This window comes from Trachymyrmex septentrionalis, unplaced genomic scaffold (assembly GCF_001594115.1).
Source record: "Trachymyrmex septentrionalis isolate Tsep2-gDNA-1 unplaced genomic scaffold, Tsep1.0 scaffold60, whole genome shotgun sequence".
Lineage (NCBI taxonomy): Eukaryota > Metazoa > Arthropoda > Insecta > Hymenoptera > Formicidae > Trachymyrmex > Trachymyrmex septentrionalis.
This window is the reverse complement of record NW_017305779.1, coordinates 2,692,980-2,717,447: the sequence shown is the minus strand read 5'-3', so window position 1 is coordinate 2,717,447 and position 24,468 is coordinate 2,692,980. Positions and strand designations below refer to the sequence as shown.

Genomic DNA, 24,468 nt, shown 5'->3' with positions numbered 1-24,468 from the left:
TAAAAAAATAGAGTACGTTTTAGAGTATTTGCGCGTATTCTCACAAAGAGTGAGAGGTGTCATCATATCGTGCCGTGTAGGATTATCCCGCATAAACAAATATAGTAATTAATAATAGTGATAATTATTAAAGAAAAATTTAAAAGTAGGTGATGCGGGCGAACCGTCGAACTGTCGGTCAATCATATTCGGCGCGATATGAGACATTCTTTTGTATTATAGCATTATATATATATATATATATATTATACATATATTGTATCACCTATGTGTTTTTGTATTTGGTAATCTATACGAAAGAATATCTCGAATTAACGAACAGAAAAAGATTGATAGAAAGTATATTATATATATTTGAGTAAAAAGCCGTCGAGGGTTGAAGTTATTCGAGATTACGTCGATGATAATCCTCTCCCCCTCTTTCTCTTTTATGTTCCTGAAAATAAGATTAAAACAACGGAACAAATAAAGAGAAAGTTATAATAATAAAATCGAATATTGCGCGAACGGCGGTCCTGGATAAATTCAACACTCGTTTACTTATAACTTATTATGTTCATCGTCTGAAAGAAACAAAAAGGTACGTTCGTAAAGAAAAATAAACATAAATATATGTCAACGTTTTGTACATTTTTTTTATTGCCTTCTTCAAGTTGAAAATGAACTTTGGTTGAAGGGAACAGATCTTCGATTATAAAAATGTCAGAGCATCCTTGATCTCCATCGATTCCTTGTTTCTCCACTGAACATATCTGTGAAAAGACAAAATATTAAGTATAAATTAAATGTGTAAAAATAAGCATTTCTTCTGTCAAAAAAACGTACAAACGTGGAACGTCTTTAATATATTGCAGCTTTTTCGATTCCTTCGTGTTAGGTTCGGGTATTCTACATTTTTCTCTCCATACTTCAGTCGGATTCAATAGGGTCGAGTGATTTTGCTTTTTGGCTATTTGTGGTCTTACGATTTTTATTATTCGATTTTGAGCCGATTTTCGTACAGCTATCAAATTTTTTTTTTTTCTTGTAAACTCTGCATCTTGCTTCCTATCAATTATATTGAAATCCACAATTTTATAGTTATTTCTAAGATTTTGCACAAGCTACATTTATAATAAATAGATTATTTAAGTTCGTCACTTATTAAAATTTTTTTATTACGATAAACAAGTATAAGCTATAGATAAAATTTAGTACAAAATCTCGTACTTTTATCATTATTTAGCGTAATATTGTTTCAAGTTCTTTGTTCAACTTTAAAAACAGCTGATGTTACCTAAAGGCCTTAATCAACATTGGATTGTAGTATGGTCTCGAATCATCTTCCGAGACTTCGGAGGAAACTTTCATCGATGTTTTTTCACGATGCTCCGCCAAAACTTTCCGAAGTCTTGCCAATCTTTCCCTTTTACGTTTTTCTTGCGCGGCAAGCTTCGACTCAATCAGAATCCTCGATTGCTCCTCTTCCAACAAACGTTTATTCTCTCTCTCGGCTTTCCACTGTTTTATTAATTCCTTTTTCTGATTATTGATATCAACGGAATTGTCAGTTTTTATTGTCCTCATTTTATCCGTCACGCAAGTCGGAAGATCTTTTGTGATATTGGAGTTCCTTTTTTCCCGCAAAATTTCTTCCAAAGTTTCGGCCTCAGTTTCATCCTCACGATTTTTCATCTTCATCTTCTCCATTTCTTTTTGTTTGCGCCATTCTCTGATGCTCGATCGTTGCTTTTCACGCAGTCTCAGATAAATTTTATACCAAGCCTCATGATTTACTATAGTTTCCGCTGTTAGATCTGGACATTTGACTCGAATGGCAGCCACTAGAGCAGGTATACTACTGCACTTCTTCCGCATTTTCAAGAACAACAAGTGGTCTTCGTTGCTCCAATTATCAGTGTAGCCTGTAATATGATTTTTTATGTGCTTTGCATTACTAATTTTTTAAATAGCTTTTTTAGATATCTGTATAACAATTGATGGAATGTGTTTATTAATAATATTATAATAGAGTCTCATAAAATGTGTACAAAGGTTTAAGAATTGAGAATAGAGTATGGGTTTATTATATCACTACTTGAATGGACTAATATTAGGTGACAGTCGATACAAGTATATTACGTATTATCTGGAGACACGATAAAGTCTCGACATAAAGTAACACATACAACTGTTATAAATTATATTTTGCTGCGCATTTTAATTGCTAACACAGACGAATGCAAATGTATTCAGTACCTGTTTTAGCAATTAACTCGTGGAGGTCCTCGATTTTCTTATAATCGTGACATCTTTTATTTTCCTTGTTAGAAGACATAGCGGATGTCGGTTTGCCGATTCTGCTGGTTGCATTTTCATACTTATGCAAATTTGATTCAAATTCACGTAATTCAGATTCGAGAGCAGTTTGCTCCTGCGACAAAGTCACAATTTTCTGTTGGCAGGACTCCTGAAAGTTCCGAATTTTCTGCGACAATTTCAGGAGCCGTTGTTTGTATGCATTCGTATCTAAATAAATAATGTTTAGTTTTTTAATGTTGAATTTATATTTTTAATAAGATACATTTGTGGATTAAAATTTTAATCCCTTTCCTTTTAATTGAATTTTAAATATAGAAACTGTAGCCTGTTTAATTAGAAATATAATATGTAAAAATGTTATATGTAATAAAAAAATAATTTGGAAGTAACACAAGCAAGAAACGAAAACATAGCATTATCAGTGGAAAAGAAATTGTGCCAAGATTCACCTAACTTCTGAATCTGCTCGGGACAATTCGTGATTGATTGTATTAATTGCAATTCCTCAGTAATTTTATCCAAGGATTTTCTTATGCTATCCAGAAAAATTTCCCTTTAAAGACATATCGAAGTTAAACCACTGCAGAATGATATGGACTTGATATGCATAACGCAATTTAAAATCGACCGATTCGTTTTTCGCTGCCTACCTGCTTCTCGAGATGTCATTCATATTACGCAAAACGGGTCGCAGAACTTCTGAATCCAGTTTCATGTTCTCCATGAAGTTAGTGAGATTTTTTTCTATCAAGTACTCTTGCTCCTTTAGCTTTAACAGGGACGTCCTGTACTTTGTGCTTTCAGCAGAGCGCACTTTTCCACACGAAATTTGCTTTTCTTTCTTATCTTTCTCGTGATAATTCGTGACTGATTGTGCTAATTGCAATTCCTTAGTAATTTTTTCCAAGAATTTTCTCATAACTCCGTTCATTGTATACACACAGCTGCGATATTTTCGTCCGGAAAACTTATTATAATTAATTGTTTTAATAAACTAATTTAACCTAAGAAGCTTATTTATAATAGACACGTTGGTCTTCGCTAAATTCAGTGAAGTTTGTGAGATCTGACTAAAGTTTTACACATGGGTTTCCATAGTAATTCACCATAAACATCTCCCTTCCCATGCAGTCGCACCTGCTGATCAAGGAAATTCATATATTATTGTAAAGTTCAAAAGAAGCATAAGAAAAGCAATTTTATTTAAATATATAAGTTTTTTTTATATGTGAAGAATATTATATAAAAATATATATCTAATAATAAATTAAAAGGTGTTATATAAATATTTTTCGCGATATATCATTCGAAAATTTGATGTCATATACATATCGACAGTTCGTATTTTTAAAAAATCCAATGTAAATTATTTTATACAATAATATATATGTGATATTTATTACGCATTATAATTACCACGCTGTTATTGTTTGCTCTCATAGTCCAATTATCATTAATTATTTATTTTTTGTTTGAATTTTGAGAGCCCTAGTATATAATAGCTTTTGAGAAAAATTAGTATTTCATTAAATATACTTTGCATCTGAAATTCTGATTTTTATTTAGCTATTGTTTATCATTATTATCGTAATTAACTTGTTAATTATATACACTTTCTCCTCGCAGCACATATTTACGTTAAATATCAACAACGTGTTGTAATTATTTTTTTGTCATATATATAATCAATTTTAATCAGCTGATTAGTCATTTTATCTCGCAGAAAGATTCCCTCAAAGCACGAAAAACGCTTATATAAATAATAATTATGTAAAACATAAAACATTGTTACCCGAAGTCGATTAAGTTGCGTGATGGTATTTTACAAACTCGTATTTATCGACGGTTACATGAAGATGAAAATTTTAGTCGGTAATGAATGACGCAATATATAAACAAGTGCATTTTGAATTAAAGATCATTATATAAAAAGATAGAAAATGCAAGAAGAGAGAGAGAGAGAGAGAGAGAGAGAGAGAGAGAGAGAGAGAGAGACTGTATCTTTAACAAAAGGAAAATAATAATATTTATTATTAGATTTTATATCTTTACGCAAAAAGTCGACAGTTTACGAGAAATAAAAATAAAAATAATTTAGAATTTATTGGGGAAAGACAACGTTCTGTTGACATACGCGCGAACGAGGGAGGTGCAATGTTTATGTTTACATAAATCGACAATATCGCGATACCATTCTCTAATCCGTAGTGACCCCTCGCGGTGCGCTGCGGATTGACTCCGGTTCCCCTTTCCACCCGCGGTACTTCGACCGCTTGCACTGTGGCGCATTTATACGGGCGGCCTGTCTCTAGGCGCCTCAGTCTCTGATTGGGACGCGACGAGTGCGAGTATGGGGTTCGCGCGTACCCCGTGAGACGTATCGTGAGACGGCACCGCGCTTTGAATCGCTTGACGACGAGCAGCAAAACGATACGCGCGAAATCGCTCCGAGGAGCGATAAGAAAGACGACGAAGTCCTCCTCTCCGTCTGCATGGCTCCATAATCATCACCTCCCCGAATCTTTGATATCTTCCTCCCTTTCTCTCTCCCTCTCGGCGCGCTCTTCCCCTAACGACGCATTCCCCGGGCGCGGGAGCGCGCCTAATCGCGTATGTCGCCGGGAAATCCATCGGCTTCAACGGACATTCGATTTTTCCGTTCGATGAGTGAAGGATCCGCCGCGCTGCCGTGAAACGGGTTAACCGGTGCGCGCGCGATCGGTACTCGTCGCGCTTGTGGTGATTCGGTGGTGGTGATTCGGGGAAGAAAACTTCCTCCCCTGGATTCGTCAGGCAAGTGTAAGTAGCTCCGAATCGTCTTCAGAGTATGCGCTTTTGTAAATTACACCATGTACGTGTCACTTACAACTCGTGCTTGTACGATGCTTATTGAGAACGCGGTAGACATAGGTATTGAACGATCGACTCGCGGATCGAAGGAAATCGAGGTACGTCATCTCGATTGACGTTGAAGGCGAAACTCTCGACTTGAATTAATAAGCAGGTGCATTTATGATGAACGGCGTATTCTGTGCCGTTTTCTTTGCGCGATGAAAGATTCATTATGCGAGACAAAATATTATAATATCAATCTTTTATATTTCGATAGACAACAATTGATTATACGTAATTGTTGTATATATTAAATTTATAATTTGGTCCGATATATATATATATATATTTATTATATGTATATATATATACATAATTAAAATTTTTGAAAGAAGTGGAAAAACATAAACGCTGGATATTTCGATAAAAAGACTTTTGACTTTACTGATCTCTGAACCTTTAAATTGTAATTTGTATTATTAAATAGAATCTTATTTTGCGTAATATATAAAAATGTCGATTTTATATTTCTAGAGAAAGATTATATCACGTCTCTATGTGCTATTATATATAATATAATATAATAAAATTATACATATAAACATATCTGTAAAAAGATCGATTATATATAATAAGTAATAAATATTATCGTGACTAGAATTGTGTACATAAAATTCCGACACACCCTGTAATTAGGTAGTTAGGCTATTTAAACGAGAAAATGGAGCATTTAAACTGCAGAACATAAATAACAGATGCATCTGTTGCATTGCAAAGATGACTCATTGGCGAGTTTCCTTATCCAACGACACTGATAAGGAAACACGGCACGCGATATGTTAATGTTAGATTTCGACTTGAAATAGATATTCAAAATGATATTCATAGTAGATAATCTCGAGCAGTGAAAAACACGCGAGATAAATTCCGTGGAAAGGCATTGTAATTATATATACGGAATTACTGTAAAGTTAAATGCATATTTTATCGCCTGTATATATCATATTTATATGTACGTATACGCATACATAATATATTATAGTATAATGTTTATATTTAATGGTACATAATCTATCATACATAATACCTAATCCCACTGTAGATCCATAATAGGCAATAATTAATTAAAGTCTTATTTTGTACAATTTTATACCATTATAACTTCCTATTCTGGCTACTTAATCACCTATTAGAATCGCTTTTACAGAGAAAGTTTCATTGTTCGAGCGATCGCAAGGAGACTCTGTCCTGTAATTATTTAATCAATTATAAGTAATTGTGTGTTTACAATAAAGTAATATATAACAAATTATTTGTAATATGTGAACAATGTGATTAATTAATAAGTGATCGAAATTTTATACTATTCCCACAGTATTTTTCGTGTATTGCGTTTACTTAATCAATTATTAAAAGACTTTTTACATTGTTCCAATTATTGTAAGGAAATGTTGCATCGCAGTAACTTAATTGGAAGTCGTTAGTACAATTAGAATTACAAATCGCGTGACTTTCCTTACGTTAAATAATTCCACGTGATACTCTGTGGGAATTAAGTAAATTGAGTAATTTTGTTGACAACGCATAGTTTTTAAATTCAACGATATTTTCAAAGAAACTAATTTCTTTTATAAGAAAAAATTTTATGTTCACTTTAATTAATTTTTTTTTGTATACAAATACAATTATATATTAAGAAAAATACACTGAAAAAAAGTTTGTTAATGGGACTAAATGCATTTACTTTTGCAGTGATTATTTAGTTTCTCATTTAAATGCAATACTATTTATATATATTTTGATTAAATATACGTGAATCATATCAAAATCTGAACTTAAAATATTATTGTTATTTTATCATCTTATTTATTTGAATGAACAAATATTTGCTCAACATATTTGCTCGTGACCGCCGCATTTAATTGAATCGACTAATATGATTTTAAATCAACAACTTCTTTTCTCGGTGTATTTAAAGGGAAGAGCACCGTCGGAGATTCTGGAGAGTTATCGATCTAGATTGACGATACATGAGTTATATCACGATTGACGAGTGTACTCGCCCGCGGGAGTACGGCTCGCGAGTAATGGCGCGATAATTTCGTGACGATTGAATTGCCGACGCAATTACTCGCTGGAGGCGTACACTCCTGCGAGCGAAGACGATCGAGATAAGTGGACGGAGACAAAGCGTTTTGTCGCGTGAGATAGTCTTTCGAACTGTGCAACGTCGTTGTGCGCAAAGCGCAACGAGATACTCTCATCCGACAATAAGTAATAAACGCAGGCGTGGTGCATAATAAGCGACGCACTATGATACCCGTGTATAGCGATTACTATTGAACAGCACTGGACTTTTTTGTTCGATCCTTATCGATATCGCGAGTGTTAGACATTGCGCACCTTGCATCATTTTTCTGATTGTTGTGTAAGGCTGGAATCAGATTATTAAGAGATTGAAATTTGACCAATCAAAACCATTGGAGCTAAAATTCCTTTGGCCTCGTTGGTTAAATTTCACTCTTCGATCTTCAATCTCAATCTTCAATGCGTAGTCCGGCCTAAAAGAATTTCGTATGCACACAGAAGCAGTTTTTAGTGAAAGAGAATATGAGAATTTGACTTTAACAAGCAACATTTCTTTCAATTGGGATTGAAAAAATCGTGGCAACAATTTTTATCCTATCTCTTATTTGATATCAGTATTTGCGTTGCCATGAAAATTTTGATACGTTAATAATATTTTAATATCTATCGATTTTTGTGTTAATATATTACACTTATATCTCATAAAAATACATTTAAATGATATAGAACAAATTTATAACTATTTATGCGCTTTCCCTTATACGGAAAATTCAATTTAATACTGAAAATTATCTTGTTTGGAATATTAAAAGCACTGGAAAGCAACGGTTAATACTTAAAATAAATAATTGATCGTTACTTTCTAGTATTAAATTTTTGTAAGGATTGAGTACGCAATATTATAAAATATACCGGTGAACGATATTATTACTCGTCGTACAAAACTGAAGTCGTTCGACAAAACACGATATTCGCTGCTTTATCAACTTACATCATAGACGAATTGCGTCCCTATATTGCGCGACGGATCGCTGCGTATTGCGCGAGCATCGCAGCTTCGGAACACCGTGTTGCTCGTTACGGCTGTTCTCCGCAGTTAAAAGTGAATGGGGAACCCGCTCATTCATAAGATTTTCCTCCGAGGGGGGCAGAGAGACCAGCCGTGCGTTCCCTGCTCGTCGTCCAGTCTCGCTCGCTTCAGCACGGCGTCGAGCGTGCGCGGAGGAGCGATGCGCTTTGCAGCGACTGGACATGCAACTTATCACGCTCACTAATACGAAGTGTAGTCTCTCTCGATCAAAGGACGATGCTTGCGAAAAAGAGGGTCTTGGAATAAATATTTATTAGTCTCTCGCTCCTGAGCGCGTTTCGCTTCGCGTTAAGTGAACGAGTTTCATGAAGACCGAAACATGGATAACGATTTGTAACAAGAAGCATTGAAGACACTATATTAGTTTGTTATCTAAACGATATTAATTTTTTATCTAACTTTCTAGACATTTTAAGATTACCAAACGTTCCCGTTTTTCAGTCGGACTTTCATGTGCTGTTTTGGTAGTAATTTAAAAATCTGTATAAAAATCTGTATAAAAATTATTAAGCAATTATTCTTTACATATCTTAGAAAGTATCTACAAAATTGTGTATTAAGAAAAGAAAAAGATAGAGATTATAATTTAACCAAGTACTCCTAATATTTCAAAGAAAAGAAATCACAGAACACGAATGATTGAATCATGTATATTAAGGGGTTCATTAAATTCCGATTTATTTATAGTGCATTTTGTTAAACAGAACAAAACATTATTTAAAATAACACTAGTTTTGTGTTACCTTTATTTTAACAAAGTTGAAATTTGTCTCCGGACATTAATTTAAAAAATCTGATAACCTTATCGTAGACACTCTATCGTGTCGAGAATGTTTTAACGATTTCTCTACATACGTAACAGGAAATTGATTACTATCTCTCCGAAATGTTTAACGGAATCGCGCTTTAATTTAAGTGTACGACTTCTAAACGGAAGTTGAACATTAACTAACGTGTAATGCAGAATTAATTAATGCTGATATATAAAGACGATTAAGTGATGAACACTGTATAAACACGTTAACTGCACAAAAACATGGGACTCTAATAACTAGCTGACATATTCAGAAAATGATTAACTAACAGCCGATCCAAGCCGGCTTCATATCATCGTTATATTCGAGAATATACACTTAGAAAGCACTTAGGTTTTGCTGAAGTATCTAAAAATTTAGCTAGATACAGATCTGAAAATCATTATGTTTGGTTCATCAAAATTAGGTAGGACGTTTAAATTGGTTGCTGGAATGTTAAAAATTTTTGTAGCATTGTTTATTTTTAAATGATGTAACAAATCCGATTTTTCCATGCACCAATAATAGAATCTTTAAACTGTATGCAATAAATCAGTCACATTAATGCAACAAATCAGTGTTTGGATAAAAAGAGAGAAAAAGAGAGAAAGAGAGAGGGGGGGAGGGAGGGAGGGAAATATGCCGGCTTTATTTTGCGGAAAAAATATGCGGTTTGTAGAGATTTAATATTGTTAAAAAAACGCGGCGATAACGCGGCCGAAACATCTCTCTTGTTAATTCCATCTCTCGTTCGCGCTCGACGTCGGCAGATTGTAATGTATACCGAACATCACGATTAATGAACGGCTGTCAACGGCGTTGCATCGCTGGAAAATCATTTGCACGTACATCGTGGGCTATACGCGCTGTCGAGATACGTTTGGCGAGAGACGTGTGCTCGTGCATCGGATTAAGTTGGATTTCAGTATGTACGCGCATTTTGATATTCCGATGACAGGCACTATCCTTAGAGCAATCAAGAAGCGTATAATTTTTGCGAAGGGAGATTATGGACGAAAACCGAGCTGCTAGTTTCGAAAGCACATAAGAGGATGGAGTTTCTCCCAGATGGAGAAATTATAATGTCGGAGAAGCGACAAACACTGCACTGATTTTGAAATGAATTTTCTGTCTTGTTTACGGATTCTTCGGTCACAATTTCGAATCGAAGTTTTTTTTCTTTCTTTTTTTTTTTTTTTTGGACGTAATTTAGGGTCCTCAGGGGTGGGCAGAATGATTTTATTCGGGTGTTCTTGAAATTTAGCCTCGAGTATGGAATACGCGCGAGTGTCGGTACGGTTATGGAAATGGACCTCCACGAAAAAGGAGAAGAAAAAGGAGGAGAGAGGGCAATAAGTCCGGCCGAGGCGGGAGGTGATCAATCTCGGCGCGCTCGAAGGTAACTTTACCGCGGCCGGCGCGTAATGATAAACGACTTTGGAGCCAGTGCTCCGGATGTTATCGGGCCGCACGTAGTCCAAGATATCGCGTTACTCGTTGCCCGTTGCAACGCGGGCCAATGCGCGACCATGCGCGACGCCGATTTGCATTCGCGATCGACTACGTGCGCGGGCGTAGCCAGGCCCCGGCCGAGCTCGTCGTCGTTTCCGTCGTCGTCATCGTCATCGTCGTTGGAAACAGGTTCATTCCGCCGAGCGAAATGAATGAAATCGTTAGGCGTTACGAAAACGCCAACGCTGCAGCGCTGCGCCAGAACGTTTATCGGTCCCCGATATCGGCGCGCGCGTTCGAGCGCAATTATGCGTCGCGTAACTCGATGCGCGTTGCGTTGCGCGCGAGAGGGAACAGGCGCCGGCTTACACATCCGGTTTCCCGGATATACGGCGTCCGTTGTTGAACGCTGCGCGACGCTGCGTATCATTCGTTACTAAAATCTATAACTTACACAGTGGCTGCCAAAAGTTTCCGGCCAATGTTATTGTATTGTTTAGGTAAAGAATCTTTACAGACAAAGATATGGTATGGTAAATACTTAATATATTTTAGTATTTAAGATATCGTGTTCTTAAGTCTTAAGTTGATTGATTATAACAAGAATTCTAAACTTGGAAAGCTTAAAAAAAGACTGATAAACGGCACACAATGCATATTTCCTGCTGGATTCTTTGCGTTTTAATAAATTGCTAGAAATTTTCTCTTCTGTGTGTGATGCAACTCTGATAATTTAAGTTTAATATAAACTGAAAAATAGATTTTATAACAAAAATTATTATAAAGTTATACGTTGGTCGAAAAGTTTGGGCAGCCACTGTATGATGTATTTTTCGACAACTTCGCGATTTCTTCTATATGAATGAAACTGAATGATAATTCTAATGGAAGTAAAATGCCTATACGAGCCTTCGATTGCTACTATTGTTAGTACATAAATATACACAGAGAAAGAGATTTCTTTGGATTTAATAAATTTTATTGTATCGAAATAAATTTATTATTTGGTATGGTCCAAACAAACCAATGTTTGATCAATAAGTGCGATTGTTCGAATTTGAAACGATGTATATCTTTGTCTTAAATGCATTTTTGTTTGAATAGATAATGTCTATCTTCGGTATTCGTGTGATCAAGCTGTACGGCACAAACATAATTGATATAACACATAGCACTGCTCGTTTAATCCTGTTGTGACATATAAACCATTGTTTCTATATTTTCGGCCAAAAAATGTAATAATTATTCTAAGAAAGCAATTATTTGCATGGAAACAATCAATATATTTTGCCATTTTCAAATAAATCATTTATTTTATTGTTCATATTCATCGTAACTAAATAATATATTATTTAATTGAAAGATATTACTTTAAATAATAATGTTATTTCTGTCAAGCAATAGAGGTTTTTCGAATAAAACAATAAAATTTTTATTCAAACAAATAATTTCATACAAGTATGTATTGTTTCAATAAAACAAATTCTAGTCAAATAAATAGGAATACTAAATTAAAAAAAAACCTTTTTCTCTGTGTTTATTAAAGCAATAAGATATAATTCGCATGTCTGTACATTCCAATTAGTTGCAGATTGTATCTATCGCGTTATAAATATTTAATTTACGTACCAACATTCGTAGCACCAACATAGGCGTTTTACTTTTATTAGATTTATTTTGGAAGGAAACAAGACTACACACACGCAACGCAACAAAACAAACTGATATTACTATTTTATTTTGTTTCAATAGTTTGAATAATTTTCTGATATTATTATTTAAGATCTATCTTATTAGAAGAGTATGAGAAAAGTTATTGCTCTTACGATGTATAAAAATCTAAATATAATCTTCGTGTCGAAAACGTTTAACTTTAGACGAGGAAGGCGTAAATGACGACGGCTTTACCGTCGGTTTGGTCATGTTTGTTTTGGAGACAGATGCCGCTATGTATTGCGCTGTGTGTTTTGTACAGGATTATGTTTATACTCTTAAACATCGTTATAAATATATACTAATAATAAGAAATTTCGGAGTAAACAGTTTCCTCGGACAAAGAAACGCTGCGCCATTCTTATGCACGTGAGTAGGCTTTTAATATCTCGACAACGATGATATCTCGAATCTGAGTTTCTTCCACCCCGCAATGTAATCGTTATACGATTGCACTGCCTCCCGTTGTGCTTGATTATCTCTTCTTGTTACATGAAGAAATCTAGCACCTAGATAATCGTACAATGTTTATGACGTGATAAAAGCGAAATGTTACAGTTCGCGACGATAAATATTCTGAAAAAAAAGTGTCTTATACGATGATACGTTCGAAAGTCGTTATGCTATTGCGAAAATTCTGCGCATATCTTATGCAACGCACGAACAGATAATTCATAATGTTTTATGAATAATGGAGGAACGGAATATGCATAAAAGAGACGTATTCATAAAATATTTATTGGCCTACTTATATTTAATTAGGAAAGTTTGTCAAGTCTAACAGGATTGGCAGATCCCTCTCGAATATCTCTATTATGCTAATCTCTGTCTTTGTCTTTTACGACAGAGATATAGGAACGCTTCTCTCAATTTTTCGTCGCCTGTTCACGTTCTTACGGACGCTTCTGCTTCTGCTATGAAATACATTTGTCGAACATGAAATGGATGAGTCTTATCGAGAAATCGCCGCGAATAATCATGCGGAGTTCTGTCGTGGGACGACTCCGTGGCGAAAAAAAAAGGGAACATAGTTGATATTTAATGGACTGTAAAAGAGCAAATGACCATTAATTGCGCGGCGCGCCTCATTACGCTTGCATGAAACGAGCATTATACGTCCCGGGCGGATTCGTTTTCTATATTTACCTTTCGCGAAATTATCACATCGGCCATCGCCGTAATTACGACGCAGCGAGACTTTCAATTTATCGCGATCTTGTTTTCCCTTAATAATATATCGGTGCTATCTTTGGGTACGACGCAAGAATGTTGTCGTCGCATTGCTCGCGTATAACGTAACATTACTTTAACGCGCGCGCGATTAAATTGCGCGGCCGGCGGCGGCCGATCGAGCGCAAACACTCGTATACGCCTCTCACATCTCGCGCGTATATGTATCGCACGCGGTATTTATAAATTGCAAGATTGTAAAGGATCTAATGTGAAATCAGCGGAACGTAGGGTAATTTAATAAAGCATCAGGAATCGTTCGTAATTACTCATAAAGCCTTACCTGAGACGAGATCTTGATATGGATTTGCGAAGGTGGGCTACCCTGCGTGATAGGCGAATGTAACTCGTGCAAAACATCACGGGCAAAACGCACGAGCAAATATTATATTACGTAATTACTGTTTAGTGTTTACATAACTCATCCCGCATAATATTTATCGTAATCGACGATGAACGAGGGGAGGACGAATCGGATTATACGAAGTTAACTCGCGCGCGTCCCAGAGAAATTATAGTAACAGGGTGTAAGAGTAACTGCTTCCTGGCGATTGTAGGAGAGTTGCTAAAGTAAGTCGTAGGGATCGAAATTGTGTATGCATGTGTGCGTGCATGCGTGCGCATCCGTAAGTGTCGCCAGGCGGCACATAAAAATGATAAAGCAAGTCGGCAAACGGCCGGAATTAAGTTGCCGGGCGACTCGTGTGTGTAAGGATGTTTATACATTTTTTTTTTCCCCCATTTAAATCCGGTTCGGTCTTTAATTCTATTCATCCGCCTCACCGTCTTTATTGCTGTGCGACGCGACTGGGAGGACGTTTCGAAAGAGATTTAAGTCGCGCGAGAGACCGAGCGCAGAACGACGTCCAGAGTGTTTTGACATCCGACATTTCCCTGACTACGTCATTGCCGTCGTTTCATTTTCCGAGTCGAGCGCGACTTCATTGTTCACGCTGAGAAAGGGTTCCGCGAGAAAGAGCTCCTTATTATTCTATTGAGCGACGCATAAGGGACGGAATATTAAGAAGTCGCTGCCCTACGGATATCGCGTGCACGTTCGTTCCCTATGAAAGCGTGTTCGTAAGTTTATCTTACGTGAGCGCACTTTAAAAGGCGCGCTACACCTGACATAACGGTGCATCACGGCGTGTCTACGCGGTGTCACGAGGAACTGCATATGCTGATAAGTCGGGAGCGCGATTATATTCTCGCAGAATTTCTTACCAGAGATATCAATTTCTCCTGAACATCAGTCTATATATTTTTACACCTTAATCCTTCGTTGACATACCTCTTTTTCCGATCGCTTTTTGACACACTGGGTGGTTTGTCACACACCCAGAGCAATGTTTAAACAACTGAGATTCTTATTTAAAACATTCAATCAATATGAAAAAAATTATGGGTCAATTTCAAGGTCTATAGAATACATTCAAATAGTTTTTCATTGTAATTTTATTACAGTTTTTGTGAAAAAAATTCTTGAGTTCAATGAATAGAGAAAAGAAACGAGTAAAATCTTTGAAAAAGTGTAACTTTTAAAAAATTCAACATTAAAAATTAATAATTTACAGAATTCAGATATAATACTTTGAAAAAAAAATTAGTTTGTAAGTTGGTTTTGAATATAAAGGGTGTTTACTTTGCATATTGAATGTAGGCTATTTTGGAAATTGAAAAAACAGAGAAATTGAAACATTGAAAAAAAACTTTATTTTTTACAAACATTGTATTTTTGTTCTACAAAATAAAAGAAAATTGAGTTTCAGAGAGTTAAAATAATTTTATGGGTGGTTTACACCCAATATATCAACGAAGAATTAATATTCCGCACATTTCTACGTAGTTATTAAATCTATAGTGTCAAATTTAAGTAAATGTAATCTTAATTATACAATCTTTTTTTTACTTGATATACACACTCGAGTCCTTGGGACTCCATTTATATTTATTACCATAACTTTCGTAAAAATGGACGTATTTCAATTAATTTTTTTTTTAATCGATGGAGAATTGATTAAAGAATAGGTCCATGATGTGTAAAAGTCGATAGAATTAAGGAGCTTCAAGACATACCATATAGGTTCAAAGAAAAAGAAACGTTTAGATATACAAAAAAATCTCGATTTAGCAAATTGCATTGGAGTTTCTGGGACTCCAGTGTGTATAGCTAGAATTAAGTCAAATCGCCACTGCTCGATATATTGATTGATACTAAAACAATGGTTAAATTTGACACTATAGTGTCAAATTGACAGATTATAGATTTAACAGTGTACAATAATATTTTTCTTAATAAGATCCAAAAATGTTATTTCAACGCTCTATAAATTCCATACCCTATATTTTTCAGTGAAACTTGGTTTCAAGTTTCGAACTTCAAGATTCAAGTTTCAACTAACGGACTGTAATTTCAGATACAGATTTTTATTAGAATCCGTCATAACGGAATTTCGTATTTAAAACACGCTAGTTATATAGACGGTAATATCACATAATTATAAAGCTCTAGCTGTGCCATAAATAAAATACTGTGAGGTTGACAACGCTAACATCGATAATCGACATCTATGTTACTCTGGCGCCAAAATGGAAACATGCTTCACTATTTAGTACTTAGCAAAGTCATTGATTATTCATCGTGAAACGAGCGATCGTGCGTAGGAACACATAAAATCCCGTTAACCACTTTGCGAAATAAAGGAGGACGCTATCAATTCCCGAACGCCTTTCGCCTGGCTGCGAAGATAGCGCATGAATCGCGCGTGTTTAAGGATTAAATTCCACGCTGCATTCGCGTGCATCCCTAATAGATTTCTCGGTGCTGCACCGACATTTATGAAAGCCACGGTGAACTCCGTAAAGTGCAACGACGTTTTACAGTATTTTACACATTCGTAACCCTGCTGTGATTCAGCAACTGCCACCTTCGCCCTTTGGCGATAAAATGCCACAAATTAGCCTGTAAATTGGCCACCAGTCGCCCACAGATGCTCGCTCGTTTTTCACCCACCATGTATGTCGCAGAGTGTTTTAAGTTATTTTTTTATTTTGTAACAATATATTTCTACGTTATTTATAGAAAGGATTCCAATAATACGGTCACCGTTATCAAAAAGGCAATAGTAACTCAATCCCTTGAGCTAAAAAAACATTTGTTATTTTTAACTTTCATGTATATCGAAATGTAAATCAATCCGTTTCTGTGTAAATAATGTTATTAACACATGCATTAGTAAATAATGAACTAAATAAATTTAATATTTCTTTCAGTTGAGTTTTTTAAATAATATATTAATAAAATATTAAGTGAAAATGGACCGAGAAATGTTCAACACAAATGTATGAAGAGGGTCATATTCGATCAAGGATAACTAATAATTATTAAAATAATTAATAATAATAATAATAATAATAATAATAATAATTATTATTAAAATCTCGATACGATGATTTTTGACGAAGTTATTCTATTTCGAAATTTGCCTATTTTTGCAGAGTGGAGCAGGTGATGCTTTAATTTTGTCAAACATATTATAATATGTATATTTGTGTCAATTTTTACAATTTCTAGTACAAGCAACTGTACGCCAATACATTATTTAATTCTATTATTTTAGTTAATTTAATGATATATTGAGTAGGAAAATAGTGACCTGTAGAAATTATTAAAACTAATTCAAATTGGTTATAATTTGAAATTATAAATGAATTTTTAACAGTTCTCGTGCTATAACAAAAAATTGTGCTTTTACTCGTTTGCATCACTAACTGAAAGTCAAACTGTACAGCTGTATCATATCGTACGCGATACATTTTATCAAGTTGGTAAGATATCTGAATATAGAATTCCACGGATACGCGATAAGCGTATCGTATAAGATATCACGCTAAAAGAGGATCGATAAGGCGTACAAGTCAAGTTGTTCGTTCCAGACGAGCTGTTTCCGCGGTCCGCGGATCGATCTATTCATTCGCTACCGCTGTCGACTTAAACTTTGGCATTTTCAATCGTTGTGTGCATAATAATGCATCCGATGCAGTATACGCGTGGCGTCGACATGGGGCGTGTTGCCGCCCGAGGCGAGACGCGCGCGAACGAGGAGCGCGTGCGTTGTATCGCGGGAAACACGATACGATGACATTTCGCAGTCACCTTTCGTAAATCGTAATCCCGCAATCGTGGCTGCCGACGCACGAATCCCTCATCTCTCGCCTCTTTACGATCCGCTCCCGCGTCGCTTACGTGCTAATCCCCTTCTCCGTGTCTGTCGTGCCGGTCTGGCGGTCTTCCTTCATTCCTCTCTTTCTCCTTTTCCACCCTTTGCATAATGCGCCGCCGTAGACGTTAATAAATTATGGTCTTGAGAATGCGCAGGGATGAGAAGTGCCGGCTCCAGAGTCACCGAGTCCATCTTCATTTGTGGGCCTTAAAAAAAAATCGGAACCGACATATTTCCTTCTAAAGTTCGACTATAGACGGCATATTTTATTCTTTAACTTCGAACGTTTCGAACCTCGGAACCTAACCTTCCAATTAATCCTCACGCTAAATAATTTTTACTACACGTTTGTATATTACTTAAAGCGATTTTCAGTTTCTGATCTTGAAGATGACTCTCTCAAGTTAATTTTAGTCAATCTTTGAGGAAGATTCGTTCAGTTAAAGAGGGTCCAGACCGCATGGAAACGAGGTTTTGTGGGGTCCCATGAATGGAGTGTTTTATCGCAGTCGGATATTATGGCGGCGGCGCATTTGCGATGGATTATTTCCCACGATTATCTTCTCCGGTCGGTGCATGCCGGTGGTTGGAAAATAGGATGTTTAGGAAGTGGGGAGGGGAATATTTAATTTCGCACACACTTGTCGATGACCTCAGAATTGTGGGAAGGAAAAAATATGTCTATATTATAATATGTCCGTATCAGACTATTGAGATTGTGAGATTAATTTTAACTAATGAAAAGAAAGAAAATCAATATCGAGTTTAGTGAACTCTGCTCTGATTGATTAAATTCAACCTTAATCGCAATCTATTATCTGACTAGCTTTATAAAGATCCTATAGTACAACGTACGTACCTGCTAGTGTACATGTATACTATACTACTACTGTACATGTGTACGTGTATAGAGTCTCTGATCTATATTAGAGACTCTAAGAAGAGTCTGGATACGAGCTGTGTATTGTCTTTAGTTTTAGCAAAATCGCGCGAGAGAAGACATACATTCTCTATTCCTTTCTCTTCCTCTTTGATTTTCTCTCTCTCTCTCTCTCTCTTTCTCAAGAGTTGATAAGACATGACGGACTAATCAAAATTGGCTATCTCATACCTAGACTCTTAGAGAATCTCTAGTCTGTATTATATATTGTCCTAAATATATCTTCAAAGAGAATAATATATGTGAATTAATATTGTGCATATATATAGAATTAATAGTTTAATATCAAATACAGAAATGGCGCAATTTTCGGTAACATCTTTTACCGTATATGCGAAAATCGATAATTTTACTTCACGCAAACATTTTGAAATTTATTGACGGTCACTGATCTCTCGTGGTTGTTGCGGACTTCCCTTTGAACCCGGCAATACAGTCAGTCGCATTAATTCATCCGTGCCCATTCGGCTGGCGCAATGTCTACTCATTAATTCGCTGCGACGCGCGGCGTAGGCTTATTTATCAAATACCTAAGTTCCGTTCGTCTCTCTCTTTCTCTCTCCTTCTTTCGCTCTTGCCAGAGATTTCCATTCAGCGAAACTCGAGCCAAAACGTTGTCCTTCCCGCGACGCGACGCTATTCAGTCGCTGTATCGGAGCGACCACGTCTTACAATGAGTTCACTTGCGACACTGTGAGTCTCGTCGAGCTCCCGATATTACCTGTACATTACTCGACGAGTTGCGCACAATGCTGTTGATGGAGATTTATATACCTGGTCGCTCTGAAAACGTAGCAGGAACTGAATGACTCGATGCATGACAGAACGTAAGCGAATGTACGTAAAGTAACATATGTATGTTTGTTCATTCAGTAATAAAGATACGATTAAACAATGGGAAAAATATTGATAAATTATTATTCGTTTCTTTATGACAATTAAACCTTCTATTTTTGTAACAAAGAGAATTTCGATGAAAAGAAAAAAATTTCCTATACAACACAGATTTTCAAGAAACATCTTAAAATTGTTCAGAGGATGTCCTTAAGGGGGATTTCTCAGGACGTCCCTCGAATAAAATGTGCTGTGGGTTTACGTAATATGTATACAAATATTTCAAGTTACGCATGTGCTTCAACGACAAAGTTCGTAGACAGAGTTTACCTACGTTTTCGGTTGAGTCTCGTACAATCGTGACTTTATCATACATGGAGAGTATCATGACAGAATTCAATATGATAGGTGTATATATACATATATACACATGTGTATATATATATATATATATATATTGTATATACACACACGTATATACGTAAAGGGTGGTTGTATAACGAGTATAGGGGAAAATATCATGGGGATGACCACGGCATTGTCAACAGAGACACCCGGAGTGGCTATTGTCTGGCGGAGCCCCGCGATTTTTATTCATCGGACGTTTATAATCTACCTCTTGCATCTGCGAAATAATGCCCGCGGATTTGCATACGCAACGGTATCTGGACGTGGAAATATCGCGTGAGAAAACGAATCGGGGCCCCGTTAGCGGCGGCACATTGCAATTCCCGTACATGGCGAATGTAGCTTTCGTCGGACGATTAATAATCGTTGATTATGATACGGAATATTTTCAAGAGTTGAAAAATGATAAAACTTTAGTGGAACACATATCGATTACAAAATTCATACAATATATATTGTAGATGCAGTTAACTAAACGTTAAATGCGATTGAATTTAAATTATATTATATTATATCGTATGCGTTCAAAATATATCTAAATATTCAATGCAGAGAGGAAAAATAAGTAAAATACAAGAAATTAATTCAGAGTAAAAATATTATTAAAAAGACAAGATCAATGTAGACAAGGAGAACAATCATTACTTGATTGATTGAAAAGTTAAGGAGTTAAAATTATCGATGAATTTTAAGGATTTTAAAAATTTAAGAGATCTGAAAATTATATTGAAAGGTTGCTCATTTTCGAGCTGTGAGTAATCATAAGATTTCGTTTCGTCCTTTTAAGGTCCACGTGGATTTAAAAAGTTGCGGAAGTCCTTTGTGTTAGCATCGAAGTTTCTCTTCTCAGTTTCTTGCCAAGCACTAACTAGTCTAAACAAGCGCATGTGAAAAAAATACAAATCGCAAAGCTCCTAAATAAAAAGTATAAAGTCAAAAACTTGGAAACTTATCGATATAAAACGATTTATAAATGTAACGAGATATATCTTATTGAGTTATTATATAATATTCAAATTTTCAAAAGGCAAAATGATATAAATTAACAATAATTTAAAAGTGTTTACGATATTATATTTAGTTTGTAATATTCAGAATAAATAAAGAGACGGAAGAGCAAAAGAGAAAATAAAAAAAAATGTATAATTCTTTACATATAAATACACAAACTTGATATACGTTCCATTTTAATATAATTTACGATTTATAAACAATTTAATATACAATAATTTAATATCTACTTTCAGTTTCCGAATCATTGAAATCATGTCGGTGTTATTGGAAGGAAGGTCGTACAGGCCTTTCAAGTCCTCGGAGGAGTACCTAATAGCGATGAAGGAGGATCTGGCGGAGTGGCTGAACGCCCTGTATCCAGAGCTCAGGATCAATCTCGACAATTTCATGGACAGGCTGGACACGGGCGTCGCTCTATGCAAAGTGAGTGTGTCACAATGATTTGCCTGTCAACTTACAACTATCGCGGAAGCACGATTGTGCGGTTTAACGGTCGCTATGCTGCGCTCGTAACGAGGCGATCCTTATCTGTGACTTATCGTCGTCGAAAAATTCCCCTTGCAATCGCGATATACCCATTGACCTCAATCTTAGAACACGGTTGTCACGGTTCTCCCGCTCGTTCCGCGTTTATTTTCTCGCCGGCTGGTAAACATTCGCCTATACGAAGTATCGCGAAAGTACATTAGCGACGTGATTTCTTTAGAAGTATACGTTCCTTGGTGAGCATTTTGCGATAAGTTGTTATTTGAAGCAGTGTAAGTTGTAAATCTTAAAAAAAACAAAACAAAACTGAATAATAGATATTACCATATTGATGACATAATATTGACATAAGCGTTAGACACGGATGCGAGTTAAAAGTGCAGGAAAAACTTGGGTCACGTTAAATTAGTTCTCTTTGAAATTCGGATATGAAGCTTCCTGTCGAAACACTAGCGTCATTCACAAACACACGCGGCACGCGCTGAAGACGCATAAAAGCTGCACGTGCGTGCACTGTGACAAGGAGGAAGAAGGATGCGGATGACGTCCAGCGGAAGCTCTTCGTCCTGTGTGGCGTGAATTACAATTGACCTTGATGCAAGTGGGAAAAACAACGAGTAAAATGTGTCTTTGAACAACTCTTTTATTTCTCCGGCCGTTTCATTCTTATTAAAATGTTATTAACTCTACGATTTTTTTTTTTAAACTTGAAATTCAATTTCACTTATTAATTGACAAGTAAAAGTAATTGATTGGTAATCTAATGGTATTAATAGACAATCGCAACTCTATTAAAAATTCATTCTCTTATTTTTATTTATCTCAATAATATTTTTAGCCATTTATAGATTTTATTTTTCAGAAATAAATACGCGAAAAGAACGCATGTATGTATTTTCTTTCTCCTTTCCGATATATTTACTGTAAAAATGTATGTATTATATTTTTCCACGAGACACATGTAACATAGCGAATATAGATGTCTACTTAAACGAAATTGAAATTATGCATGTGACAACACGTGTTACTTTTTCGTCAATAAGCGACAACGAGTAAAACCTGTATGCTAAAATCACTGACTTTTATTGACGCGCGGTGTTGAAACAAAAAAATATTAAAAAAAAAAAAACAGAACATACACGTACAACCTGTATCTCCCACACGACCATGCCACTCAACATGTAACGGCGAATAGAGTAGTCATTCGCAAGCGTGACCGATCGGCTGTCGACGGTGTACACGGTCAGCTTATTAGCTCGGGGATTATTAAAGCAATTTTAACGAGTCATTAAGGGCACGGCAAATTGGAGCGTTTAAAAAAAAATAGACACAATGAGTAATGGTTTAATTACCCGATTAATGCGGTCGGCAATCGCGACGCTCTTGCGCCGGACCACAATCGCGTGGAAATTATGGGTTTGAGATTTGCACGTTTGTATGCAATCGTGAGCCGAGATAAACAACGCTGGCTGTGAATATTATCGGCTGATTCATTATTGGGAACGCGGGAAAGCAAAGAGCTGTCAGTGCAAGCGCAATGCGTCATTATAATCCGCTAATTAAAATTTGTTATTCGATAAACGACCATCCGACACATGTCGTGGATTCTACTTTTATCATCGCCATTTTATCCGTAATGGTTCCTGGAACGATACCGCGCCCGATCAATCGCAATCCAGCGCGGATTGATCCGCGTGCGGGATCGAGGCTTGAATCGACTTTCACTGATCTACCGATGACGATCCATCGCGACCGAAACGAGCACCATTCATCGCCACGGGCTCACGCCCATAACACCGGACCTGCGACGGATATCAACGCGAAGCGCGACGCTCACATATATAAATGCCTGGGATATCGGCTATACCGCGCTCATTATTAGCGCCGCCATCGTCGTTATAAATTTATGCCGGAGAAATATTTAGAGTAGGCAGAGGACGATAAAATCGCGGCAGCTCGTTCGCGGTTCATGCGTATACGCTATGTGCCAACTCGGAGAAAGTCATTGGTGCATCGAGTATGCGCCTAAAGCCCGATTCAGGCTATGGTGAACAATAGAACAATTTTTAATGTCAAGTCAAGCGATTAATATTAAGGAGGGATTCTGGTCTAGAAGCTTGATTTTTAGGATATTTTCATGAATTTTTTCTGAAAAATTCGTAAGGTCTATTCAAATCAAGGTTGTACATATTAATACGTATTTCACGTATCTTTTAGAATTTTTTTATTGTAATTTTCCAAGAAATAAGCCTTATATAACAGTTTATGTAAAATCATGAAAAAAATAAGGCGATGACCATGATTTCTCAAAATCTATTTGATCAAACGCGTTCAAATTTTGCGCATATCTTTAGCGCATAATATAGTTCTCGTTTGAACTACTACAATAAAGTCAAAATGTTTATTTTTATTTATTTTACAATACTTAAAACATGAAAAAATTCGAAAAAATCGGAAAATAATTTTTAAAATGACGCCGATTTTTTTTTCTAATATTTTTTTTATTATAGTCAAACGATTATAGCCAAACTCATATGCTTTAAGAACTTTTTGGTTTTTTTGTTTCCGACGAGCTGAATAGCCGCGATCATGAGATCACCATGTAGCGCCTTATTTTTTTCCATGATCTTACATAAACTGTTATATAAGGCTTATTTCTTGGAAAACTACAATAAAAAAATTCTAAAAGATACTTGAAATATGTACTAATATGTAGGAATGATTTAATCCTGATGTGAATAGACCTTAAAAATTTTTCAGAAAAAATTCGTGAAAAAATAGCCTAAAAATTAAGCTTCTAAACCAGAATTCCCCCTTAAGATTTTTCATTATTGATTAATTTGCGATTTAGACTTCACCTCACTTACTCTTCACATTTCTTGAAGTAAAATCTGATTCCAAAAGAGTGAAAACATTGGCACTCTCGAATAAGATTAGTAGATTTTCACTCTTTTTTGAAGTGAGATTTCACTCTTGGAAATTTAGAGACTAACTTGAAAATGTAAAAATTTTAGCTATAATTAATTACTAAACTAAACTGGTTTTGTAATGTTAGCTTTAAAA

At 35.8% G+C, this 24,468-nt stretch overlaps 2 protein-coding genes across 2 annotated transcripts in view; one reads left to right on the top strand and one right to left on the bottom strand.

The window, feature by feature from the left end:
- Window positions 1-691: 691 nt before the first annotated feature.
- Window positions 692-3,232, bottom strand: LOC108752384 (coiled-coil domain-containing protein 112-like). Its single transcript, XM_018493185.1, has 6 exons — window positions 2,952-3,232; window positions 2,751-2,854; window positions 2,239-2,508; window positions 1,277-1,904; window positions 826-1,047; window positions 692-752 (listed from the first exon to the last, which is right to left on the bottom strand). Exons 1-6 carry the CDS (start codon window positions 3,230-3,232, stop codon window positions 692-694), a joined length of 1,566 nt encoding a protein of 521 aa, XP_018348687.1.
- A 1,404-nt stretch (window positions 3,233-4,636) lies between these two features.
- LOC108752664 (GAS2-like protein pickled eggs) overlaps window positions 4,637-24,468 on the top strand; it is a 70,883-nt gene continuing 51,051 nt past the window's right edge. The window contains exons 1-2 of the mRNA XM_018493667.1: window positions 4,637-5,100; window positions 21,153-21,342. Of these exons, the coding sequence (XP_018349169.1) occupies window positions 21,172-21,342 (171 nt within the window). The 5' untranslated portion in view covers window positions 4,637-5,100; window positions 21,153-21,171. The remainder of the gene's footprint in view (window positions 5,101-21,152; window positions 21,343-24,468) is intronic.